Source organism: Prosopis cineraria, unplaced genomic scaffold (assembly GCF_029017545.1).
Source record: "Prosopis cineraria cultivar Desert tree isolate PC_DT_omini unplaced genomic scaffold, ASM2901754v1 PC8, whole genome shotgun sequence".
Classification (NCBI taxonomy): domain Eukaryota; kingdom Viridiplantae; phylum Streptophyta; class Magnoliopsida; order Fabales; family Fabaceae; genus Prosopis; species Prosopis cineraria.
This window is the reverse complement of record NW_026555339.1, coordinates 18,863,612-18,875,841: the sequence shown is the minus strand read 5'-3', so window position 1 is coordinate 18,875,841 and position 12,230 is coordinate 18,863,612. Positions and strand designations below refer to the sequence as shown.

The 12,230-nt window shown below is 30.5% G+C and overlaps 1 protein-coding gene across 1 annotated transcript; it reads right to left on the bottom strand.

The window, feature by feature from the left end:
* Nucleotides 1–524: 524 nt before the first annotated feature.
* Nucleotides 525–7,902, bottom strand: LOC129317424 (FH protein interacting protein FIP2-like). Its single transcript, XM_054961752.1, has 13 exons — nt 7,831–7,902; nt 7,232–7,278; nt 7,068–7,141; nt 6,908–6,966; nt 5,146–5,205; nt 4,982–5,062; nt 4,804–4,887; nt 4,594–4,640; nt 4,429–4,502; nt 2,659–2,717; nt 2,382–2,441; nt 1,220–1,286; nt 525–739 (listed from the first exon to the last, which is right to left on the bottom strand). Exons 1-12 carry the CDS (start codon nt 7,900–7,902, stop codon nt 1,239–1,241), a joined length of 765 nt encoding a protein of 254 aa, XP_054817727.1. The 3' UTR covers nt 525–739; nt 1,220–1,238.
* Nucleotides 7,903–12,230: the final 4,328 nt, after the last annotated feature.

Genomic DNA, 12,230 nt, shown 5'->3' with positions numbered 1-12,230 from the left:
ATTTTGATTTGTGTTATAATTTAATACAAAATAAAACACATTCAAACAGTTAAAAGCATTATTCTACTTACAATAAAGTATTAATATAACAAGTTTAACTGAAGAAAATAACAATATATTCTTATTTGAGACAAATTTGTTTTCATTAAGAAGTGATGTTGTAAAACACGTTTCATTACATTAAAACACATAATATTTTGTCATTACACTAAAACACTGTTCGTTATAGCAAACATAAATAATAATAAATAAAAGAAACTTAAAAAAAATAACTTAATGTTATAATGATAAATTAATTTAATGGATTTAGAGACATTTAAATGATTTTAAGCAAATATTCAATTTTTATTTCAAACATGTGGGAAATTGATAGTGCTGGATTTAGAAACAATTATAAGTTATATCAAGATTATTAGAAGGCCCAAAACATCCACATTTTACTTAAGCAATACTTTTCTATGTCTTCGAAGGCACAATAATGGAGTCCTTATAAGAGCATAAAAAACCTTCAAACTTCACTCACTAGAAATACCTTCTTCGTTACTATTAATTTGGCAATTTCAAAAGTCAAAATGTAGGGCTAACTTTAATTTAAAAATTCATAACTACTTCTAAAAAGACACATATGAGAGTGATTCAAGTCTCTAATTAGTGCTCTTGATTAAGGGACCCAATGCCTCATCTGATGTATTTATTCCATCAACGTTGGATCTCACTTTTGGTTCTTCACAAGCGCAATCTGTCCGCAGATCATTAATCGTTAGCCAAAAAAAAAAAAAACTTAGATCATGGTAATACAAGGTTATTTGAAAAAAAAAATCATAAAAACTTCTTTCTTATTGGATAAATTAGTACCGACTTTTTATTGCAAAGTGAAACACTTTACCAAAAAAAAAGGAACATTTATATGCTATCTTTTTATATCATACTATATTAAATCAAAAAAGTTCCAACTTATAAAGGGAAATTAATTTATGTAAATTATTTGTGTTGGCTCTTATTAAAAAATAAAATAACCATTGATTTAAAAGCCTAATGGAAATCAGAGATGTATATAGGCAACCAGAAGATCAAATATTGCCCCTTCAAAAAGTTAGATTTTAATGTGGAAGTTATCTGGTGTTGTTATTATTATTCTTTTTTTTTTGTAAGGCATTGGAATTTCGAAAAATACAATTTCAGCACCATGATTAGTCTCAAATAAACCTAAAATGCTTACTGTCCTATAGCAAAGCTCATTAATTTAATTTTGCATCCATCATCTTAGCATTGTCCAACTTTGCACCCTAAAATACATTACAAAAGTCCAGTTATTAAAACAAACAGCAAAATAAAAACTAAATACAATAAAAGTTTTGACAATACATTTTAGTTCCCAAAGTTTCACCCAAGCATGATAAAGAAAATAATGAAGAATTTCTCTGCAGCCTCTTCTGGGTGTGCTTATATAGAAAACTCTAAGGCTAGGATGAGTTTTTGTGAGATTTTTAGGTTACCTGAAGACCTAATGCATTGATGGCAAGCTTGGAAAAAATATTTTGAGTAAACTCTATTATTATTATATTTTATTTATTGGGGAAAAATCCATTGAGTAAATTTTGAGGCCAGGGAACAACTAAACCAAATAGATCTCTCTATAAGTTGGGGCTCTTCTGCTCTTATCTCTCATTGCTGTTCTTTGATTGGCAAAAAAAATCTCTCATTGCTGTTTTGTAGGTTAAGTTCATTGCAATATACCAAAACATTGGTGATTCTCTCTTGAAAAAAATCTATTAGAAAAAGTTTCAAAATCTATTAAAAAAGGAAAGGAAAGGAAAATTCTCATCAATTTGCTCATAGGAGATGTACTAGATAGAATATACTTCATTGGGAAAAAGTTTCTCATTTTTTTTCTGTGATTTTACTTCATGACAACATTCTCATATAAATAATTTCATGGACCTTTTTTATGATGTAATGTCAAATTATCTCACGGAACAGTAAGCCGTGACAAAATTCTGCGACAATGTATTATCCATTTGAGTTCCATGATACGTCTTTTTAAATTTATGTGAGAAAATTCTTGTTTTTGTTAGGCTCAGTTGGCTTTCAATTAATGAATGAATAATTAATTTTATACATTTTTTGATATAAAAGGATCAATTTACATTAAAAAGTGATAAAAAAAATTATAGTTTAAAGTTTCCCAGAAACAAACCAGGAGAGTGAAAACAATGAAAAGGAAAAGTGACCGTAACAGTGAAAGAGATACTAGAAAAGATAAAAAATTGTGTGCCTCCTGCTTCAATGTTCTTCCATTCAATTTCCATACTATCTACACACTCTCTAGGTAATGCCTCACTATTGTAAATGTACACAGTGAGTTCCAGAATATCTCTTACCTCTAAATTAGCTCCTCGTAGGTCAGCTTCCTCTAGATTGGCATTTGTAATATCTGCATTCTGTGATGAAGATACTAATTAAAAAATGGATAATGCAAACCTCAAGCGTTTCAAGGGAGATATGATTTTTTGTTACAACTAATAATTAGTACATAAAAAGATAACCGATGGTGAAATTAACCAGGAAACAATATCATCCACAGGGATCCATCTATAATATTTACACAATAAAGTTTTCTGAAGAACGACATTACTCATAACTCATGCCATGTTTAACCTGAAAAGGTGCAAATCTCAGGTTGCCTCCGATCAGCGTACAATCTTTCAAACAAGCATCTGTAAAATTTTTAAGTTTAAACAAGATTTAGACTTTTCCACTAACCTTTATTTAATCAATACAAACAATACAAGGGACGATATACTATGTAGTTATTGTTAGGATGTCTAAGTCGAATGGACTTAAGTTGACAATGTGGAAAATTTTACATTGAATCAAATTGGGTTTAATAAGTAGTGCATGATAAAGTGAAAGGATTTATGAACTCGAGCAAGTTTTGAATTGAGATGCAATGTCATTCCACTACTAACTCATAGTCTTTTTGTTTTTTTGTTTTTGTTTTTGAGAGAATGACAATTAAGGACCTCCTAAGAACATTAATCCCAATTATGAACCGTGAAATTTTAAAATTCTAGTTAAGGACCATGATTCTTAATTGTGATAAAAAAAATGTAATTTATGAGGTGGGATTCACTAATGCAACTTGAGAATTCACTAACCCAACTTGAGAAAATCACTAATGTATATTGTGAAAACATGAAACCCCATTTGGGAATGGAATGTTTAACAAAAAGTGCCATTTGAGAATTCACTAACTAGACTTGAAAAAATTTTTAACGTATATTGTGAAAAAATAAAACTATACTTGAAAATTAATTGTTTAATAAAAAGTGACTCGTCCAAATTAGTGTTTTTTATTAAACAATCGATTCTCAAGTGGAGTTTCATGTTTTCACAATATATGTTTGAAATTTTTTTAAGTTGAGTTAGTGAATTCTCAAGTAGCGCTTTTTATTAAACAATTGATTTTCAAGTGGGGTTTCATGTTTTCACAATATACGTTACAAATTTTCTCAAGTTAGGTTAGTGAATTCCCAAGTGATAATAGTGAATTTTACCTCACAAACTATATTTTTTTATCACAATTCAGGACCAAGATTCTTAACTGAAATTTCAAAATTTTACAGTTCGTAATTGGGACTAATGTTCTTAGAAGGTCCTTAATTATCATTTTCCCTTTTTTTTCCTCCTAGCTTCCACTTGTTAGAAAATGATATCAAAGCTTGATTTCATCCAATACTTATGAAGAGGCAATTTTAGTTGGAAGTCTCACATTATAGAAAACTTAAGCTTCATAATTAGTAACATATGATAAAGTTAAAAAATCCATAAACTCAAGCTTTTAAGAAATTGAGTAAAGATGCAATGTCGAATATGACACTACTCATTGCCCTTCTCTTCTTTTGTTTTTGAATGGTCGCTCCATGTTCCCTTACAGTTATATATGATATATCATTGCTTTAGTAAATTCACCATTTCAAGTGACTTTTATGCGCTATGCCGCAGAGGTTTGATCAGTTTGATTATTTAGTCACAAAGGGCAAGAGTTCATGCTTTGCCACTCTTCACGTTGGAAGCGAAGAGACATATTTTGTTCAGCTAATGATCAAGGATTACCCTCCTATTTAGAATGGGAAAAAATAAGGAAATAAAACCGGGGAACAAAATAGAAGAAAAATATATTTTTCATTCCTGGCATAAAGTTTTAGTTTTCCCTCTCTCTAGGGAAAAATTAGGGGGAAATATTTGTTTTCTATAGTATTCTCTTCTAATTTTCCCTCCTCCCTATTTTCTTTCCATTCCAAACAGAGCCCAGAAAGAAGTTTATATGACCATGAGTAGAGCCTATGCAATCCAAGCTAAGTCCACCATATATATTTGTCACTTATATTTCATAGACAAAATCACGGAAAACATACATCATCATACCATTTATATTTGCACGCTCAAGGATGGAAAATTTTAATGAAGCTCCATGTAGATTTGTCTTCTTAAATTCACATCTCTCCATGATCAAATAAAGCAAGTTGATTATCATATCCGAAGCCTGAGGCAATAGTGTAATTATAAAACAAGTGTCTGCAAGCAACTTACCGACGCAAATTTGCAAAGTCAAAGATGGAGCCCTTGGCATTAACATGCTATCAAATACGGTAGGTTTTAGGTTAAATAATATGAGAATAAAGGAAACTTGTATGTAATGTTGTATCGAACTAAAGTATCGATATTAGACACACACACACACATTTCACAAGTAGAATATGAAAAGGTCACATGTAGCAACTACGATTCAAGAATAATTACCCGGAACTTTCCACATAAAAGGTTTGCACGTAAATATGAGGCATTTTCAAGACATGCAAAGTTGAAATTGACATCTAGTAAATCCTGAAATTCCACATAATCAATGTCATCACTAGGAATGTATAAGCAAGTCTCTAATATTCTTCCTCTTTCATTAATTATTACCTAATCAACTTACTACGCCTGCAAGGTTAACATATGGAAGATTGGCTCCTTCAAGATTTGCAGCCTTCAAGTTAGGATTGTACAACTTTGCACCCTGGGACTCCATCAAACTAATTAAGTCTATAGGACACAAGAAATTTTTCATCATTCAAATATTTTAAAGCAATAATAGTTTACCTCTAAATTAGCTCCTTTCAGGATGGCTCCTTCTAAATTGACATCACTAATAACTGCATTCTAAGCAGATGAAGGTATAATAATAACATATTAGCAAAAACTTATATCTTTCATGGATGAAATCATTCTAAGTTTTATTTTAAGTATTTAGTTGACATTAATCCATTCATACCGAGTACATCATGTTTAAGTGATTGTAGCCCTTTTAGAATTGGGTATTCATAAGGCTCATTTGGTTGAGGTTGATTCTGTGGGTGACTGGTTCACATGGGAAAAAAATCATGTTATGGAAAAGATTAATTGGGTTTTTTTCTAATAGCAGTTGGCCTTCTGCTTTCCCAAACTTTAAAGTTTTCTATTTAATTTGGCATTGTTCTGATCATTGGTCGCTTTTTCTTAGAGATTTTTCCAGTACTGCCCCTACCCCTGAAATGAGAGTGTTCAAATGTTAAGCTCCTTGGCCCCTTGAATATGATTTTCTAAGAGATCCTATAACTGGAATGACAATGTTAATAACTTTGCGAATGAAGCTCTGGTTTGGCGTATAAATAGGTTTCGGAATGTTCACTGCAACATTTTTTTTTTGGCTCTAGGCAACAATTTTCTTTACATCAATTTTAATAGTGCTTTCCTAACATGGGCGTAAGCAACAATTTTCATATGTTGCTATTGATTACTACTTTAAGCAACAAATATTTGGCTACATTTGAAAATTGTTTCTTAAAGTAGAATAAACAACAATCTCCAAGTTGGAGGAGTGGTTAAATCACCCTTCCTTTCAATAGGTTCAAGGTTCAAATCTTAGATGGGGAAAGAAACATTAAATTTTGGGTATATAATGATTTTAAAACAATTCTTAAATGTTAACTATTTTATGTGATATGAAACATTTCAAAGCTATTGTTTATAGTCAGATAATAACTATACCATATTCTTATAGTTTAGGCAACAATTTTAATGAAATGCCACCATAGAGCGAACAAACTATAGCTATTTTTTTTTTTTGGGTCAAACGAACAAACTATTGCTATAGACTTTTAGTTTCGCTACTTTAGGCAAAGTATGAATAACAATTTTCATATTTTTTACTACATTTTTTAAATATTCCTAAAGGGCAAAAATGTCGTAGTTATATTGCTTACAAGAAATGGAGTTTACTCAAGATGCTAGACGCATGTATTGATAATTCTAGAAAACATAGAGACAACCAGTATTTGCAACAACTTAATAGGGCGCTCTGGAAAGAATATAACAAATAATAACTGAGGATGGGAAGAAATAGAATTGAGACCCTAAAAAATGATCCTGCTGAGTGGGTGGACAACCAACAGGAATTGCAATGCATGCTTGGCAACTACTTTTACAATAAATTGTCCCAATATCCGCCTGCTATATATAGTTGAAATACTTGGCATTGCTAGAGGATTAAAGATTTGTTGGGAAAGAGGGTTTCAAAAGGTTGAAGTTTTCTCTGATTGTGCTGAAGGGATCAACATTTTCAAAAGGGAATCTCGACTCCATGTGTCATCCATACATTGACATTATCTAGTATATATTCTTATAATATCCTGTATCTAAAGAACTAAATAATCTTTGATCAATCTCCACCTTTTCTCCAAGAGGTGGCGAATGATGAGAAATTAACCCTCTCTTGCTTTTCTATTTCATGATGATTGTCCTTTAGATCATGTGATTATTAGATTTCACTTTTCATTAATAAAAATTTAATCAAGTATATACAATTAATGATCTGGTGGTGAACCTTGAGAATTGCAGAAGTCAGGACTGCTCCAACTAAGGAACATTCTATCAAACAAGCATCTGCATTAATGCAAAGGAATAATTCTTAGCATCAATAAAGTTCTCACTGTCACATGTGTGTTTCGGAAGATGTAAAAACTATAATCTAGAGTTTAACGTGCCTTCTAATTTTGAGTTCTGAAGAGCTGCATTATTCAGTGAAACTCTATGGAAAGTGGCTCGATTAAATTGACATCTTTACACAGGCAAGAGCAAGATGGATAGCGTAAGAGACTAGAAAATTTGAACGTGATGAAAATTTTGAAGTATGATCTGAGTGACTTACCGAGGAAAATTTGAACGGTCAAAAATGCATTCTTCAACATTAACATCCTGACAAATAAACTTGATATGGTAGTTAATTCTTAAACTGTAAAAAAAGATACTTCTTAATATATATCTGTGTGTGTGTGATAACATCAAGTAACAATAGATATGAGGAGAATAAGAGCTCGTTTGATTCTATTTTCTTTTTTTATGTTCTTAAAACAATTATGCAGCGTAATTTTTTAGAACAAGTTTTGGAAACAATAAAATGAAAAAGTATGTTTAAATCATTATATTAAAAAACATCTAAATTGGTGACATAACGGGTGAAAGAATTATTTTAAAAAAAAAAAAGAATTATTATTTTGTTAACATAATTGTCATTAATTAAATAATTATGTTTTTTGCCTTTAATTTTCTCTTATTCTGCAGAGCAAAAAATAACAAAATATCAACAAAATATTCTAGTTTTTATATTTTTCACAATAATTTTTTATTTTTCAAAATAGATAGCAAAAAACATATTTAGAAACATGTTTTTTTTTTGTTTTTCAAAACAAAACTATTCTAAAAACAAATAATCAAACAGGTTCTAAGTATTTTGAGAACTTTACTTACCAAAAATTTTGTGCAATCTAGGTTCGTTTGCACCATTCTAACATCTTTAAAACGAGCATAGCTGAAATCCATGACAAACTCTGAAAGTCCATAATTGAGTGGGTTATCGTTTGAATATATTGTCATAAAAAAGGGAACATATATTTATTGTGTGTTTTACCTATTATGACCATGATATTAATTGACATTAATAGGGGAAAAAATATCATAATATCTCTTATATTTATGAAAAAGAGTTTGATAGATTAACATTGCCTTCTTGATTTTTTGATCCAGGCGACAAATTTTCTAACAATATAAGAATTTAACAGCATAAAGTCACTTATTTTCTTTTCTTTAGAAAAATATGATTTATTTATTCATCTATATGAAATCTAATATTTGGTAAACACTGAAGGTGTTCAAGATTACAAAGCATATATAATAATTGAAGGAAAGTTATATATATATATATATATATATATATATAGCTTTCACTACTCGGTGTATTGTATAGGGAGCATTAACTAATTATATATTAATAACATTTATGCCACATACTACATCTAAATGTATAATTAATTTTTCTTGCATTTTCATAAAATTTTGAAATATAATGAACTAATCATACAATATTCATGAAATGGTAGTAAAACACATGTAACTAATGTATTGTTGCTAAGTTAAAGCACATATACTTATATAACGGGATGAAAAAATTCATTTCAATGCTACTATATGGTTGATGAAAAAATTTCAACAAAAATTAAAGTGAAACATGGTTTTTATGAGAAGAGAAAAGAATAATCCTCTGTGGATAAATTGAGAAATCCCATTGTTGCATTAACATCCTACTATCACCATGATATTTATTGACATTATTAGGGGCAAAAATATCATGGCACCCCTTATAGTTATTGACATAATTGATGAAGAAGAGAGTATGTTGCAACTTGCAAGTACAAAAATTCGTTGTCTACTTTTTTTTAAAAAAAAAAAAAAAGACATTACCTTACCAGAGAGGTCAATGTCAAACAGAAAATTTATGGCTTGAGGATGTCCCACACCCTTGATAACTTCTTCATGTTTCAACTTTCGAAGTACAAATGGTATTTGACTGATCTGCCGCTGAATTGTTCGAATATGTAGTTTATAACTGATCGATGTGCGAAATTAATTGGGCAAAATAGGAGAATTATTTTATTTTTAACTGTCCGTTCATGTTCATTTTAGTGTTGAACTTCGAAAGCCATATCTTAAAAAAAATTTAAAAAAAAAAACTTAGTTGGATTTGCCACCAATTAAGCTGCAGTAAAATTATTTAAAAAATAATAATAGACACTTGACTATCTCTTTGAAGTTGGGGTATATCATTTGATTGGATTAGTCTCCAAAATTAGACAAGTACAAGGGGAAAAAGAAAGATTCTAAGGCAAGGAATCATGTGTTCAAGTCTTACTTGAAAGATTTGATTCAAAGCTATATCTTGAGATGGGAAGTGAATGTGATAGTTCAAAATTGATATAAAAAAATTAAGATAAATAATGAACACAGTACATGCACGGGAACCAAGTTTGTCCCATTTGCGTTGACCCTAGGTTACTATTATTGAATGAGAGATCAAGGAGTTGTTTGATTTTGTTCCATTTTTTATTTTTTAAAATCATTTTGTAAATCACTTTTTTAAAATTGTTTTTTAAAAAATACAAAAGAAAAACAATTTAAAATTAAAACAAATCAATCGATGGTGGTTGCTGCTAGTTATTAATGGCATTGACTTATGATCATAGTTGACTACAGTTTTCCCAGGGTCAAATATAATGTGTTTTTAGACAAAAAGAAAAACTTTCTATTTTTTGTTTAAAAAAATAAAAAATAATTTTTTGATAAAAATGTTTAAATTCAAAACACTTATTCAAATGAAATTTTTTTATTTTATAAAACAGAAAATAGTTTTTCAAAATAGAAATCAAACAGCAGCCGCTGTTCACTATTTTTTTTTTTTGGTACAAATATAATATACAGCAATGATGAAGTACAAATATAAGCCAACAAAACTCTAACCTCTCTCTTGCGTTCCTTTCCTATGGTCAACAAAACTGCGCGTTAAAATATATAACATAATACTAAGAGCAATTATGCCGTATAATCTTACCCATACTCCTGTAACGATTTTTCTTATGTTGTTCTCTTTATTCCTGCAAGGATGAAATTTAAGAATTATGTAATACTTGCATATACGAAATTCGGAGAAATATTATTTATATCCAAACAAAATTGAAGAAGAGGAGGGCATAAAAAGAAATAACCAAGTTTTTTATTCAATCAATCAAAGGTTCTTACAATAAAAAAAAATCCTACATATAGGGGTATTTATAGAATCCTAGTTGAATAAAAAAAAATTCAAACGCTAAACCTAATCCTAAAATATAAACTGGATAATCTGGATAGGCAAAGATAATCTAGATATACCTAGATATCTTTTTTTTTTTTTTGAAGTAGTGCAAAAATAGTAAGAGATAATATACAAAGTCAACAACAACAACAACAACAACAACAACAACAACAACAACAAGCCTTTATCCCACTAGGTGAGGTCGGCTACATGGATTGCAAGACGCCATTGTACTCTATCATTTATCAAGCTTTTAGGAATATTATTAATTAAGAGATCGCGTTCCATAACTTTCAAGAGTGTTCTCTTAGGCCTTCCTCTACCTCTCTTAATCGGACTCAAAGTTATATGTTTCACTCTTCTCACTGGTGCCTCCCTTGGTCTTCTTTGTACATATCCAAACCATCTCAACTGATTTTCTACCATTTTTCCTCAATAGGTGCCACCCTCACTTTTTCGCATACGTGCTCATTTCGAATTTTATCTTTACGTGTATGTTCACACATCCATCGTAACATTCTCATCTCTGCTACTCCAACTTTATACTCTTGCTGTCCTGTTAGAGCCCAACATTCACTACTATATAACATTGCCGGTCTGATAGCAATGTGATAAAACTTTCCTTTAAGTTTATTAGGCACCTTACGGTCGCAAATAACTCCTTTAGCTTTTCTCTAATTAAACCACCCAGCTTGAATTCTATGTGAAATATCTCCACTGATTTCGCCATCATTTTGAATAATGGCTCTCAAATATCTAAACTTTTCCACTTAAGGTATAATTTGATCTCCTAATTTCACTTTCAAATTATTGTCGAATAGTTCTTTACCAAATTTACAATATAAATATTCCGTCTTACTTCTACTCAGACGAAAACCTTTTGACTCCAATGTCCTCCTTAATAACTCAAGTTTGCAATTAACCTCTTCTCGTGTCTCTATTATAAGAACTATATCATCCGCGAAGAGCATACACATCGGAATTTCCCCTTGAATATGTTCCGTCAAAACATTTAAGATCAAGTTGAGCAAATAAGAACTCAGAGATGATCCCTGATGTAGTCCAATCTTTATAGGAAAATCCTTTGTTTAACCACTAGGCGTTCTTATTCTAGTTTTTACCCCCTCATACATATCTTGTATGGCTTTAATATAAGCAATCCATACTCCCTTTTTTTCTAACGCTTTTTAAAGCACTTCTCTGGGTATACGGTCATAAGCTTTTTCCAAATCAATAAAAACCATGTGTAGATCTTTATCTTTACAACGATACTTTTCTATTAATCTCCTCAGTAGATAAATCACCTCTGTAGTTGATCTACCTGGCATAAAACCAAACTGATTCTCAAAAATACTTGTCTCCAATCTCAACTTGTGCTCAATTACTTTCTCTCACAATTTCATTGTGTGGCTCATGAGTTTAATCCCTCTATAGTTAGTACAATTTTGAATATCTCATTTATTTTTATAAATAGGAATTAATGTACTTCTCCTCCACTCATCAGGCATTTTCTTGAACCGTAAAATCACATTAAATAACTTAGTTAACCATCTCACCCTTCTTCACCTAAACATTTCCACGCTTCGATAGATATACAATCAGGTTGTTGGCTCTACCATTTGCCATTTTCTTAAGAGCTTCCTTTACCTCCTTATCACGTATTATTCGATAGAATGACAAATTTTGTTCTCCTTCACTAGTTACTAAATCCTTCAAGTTATTAGATGAACGGCCTCTCCATTATTGAAAAGTTTAGAAAAGTAGGTCTCCCATCTATTTTTAATTTCATCATCTGTAACTAAAGTTCTTCCCTCTTCATCCTTAATACACCTTACCTGTTCTAGATCTCTTAATTTTCTTTCCCTACTCTTGACAATCTTATAAATATTTCACTCTCCTTTCTTCATCTCAAGGCTCTTATAAAATTCTTCAAAAGCTTTAGAACGAGCTTCACCCACAGCTCTCTTAGTTTCCTTCTTAGCCATACGGTACCTCTCCCAATTTTCCTTATTATTACACAAATGTA

Excerpts from the sequence above, each read along its gene's own strand:
- LOC129317424 (XM_054961752.1), bottom strand. The coding sequence starts at position 7,902 with ATGGATTTCAGCTATGCTCGTTTTAAAGATGTTAGAATGGTGCAAACG. Across the intron at positions 7,279-7,830 it reads TAGATTGCACAAAATTTTTG|GATGTTAATGTTGAAGAATG; the intron begins GTAAGTAAAGTT and ends TTTATTTGTCAG. Across the intron at positions 5,206-6,907 it reads TGACTTCTGCAATTCTCAAG|AATGCAGTTATTAGTGATGT; the intron begins GTTCACCACCAG and ends TCATCTGCTTAG.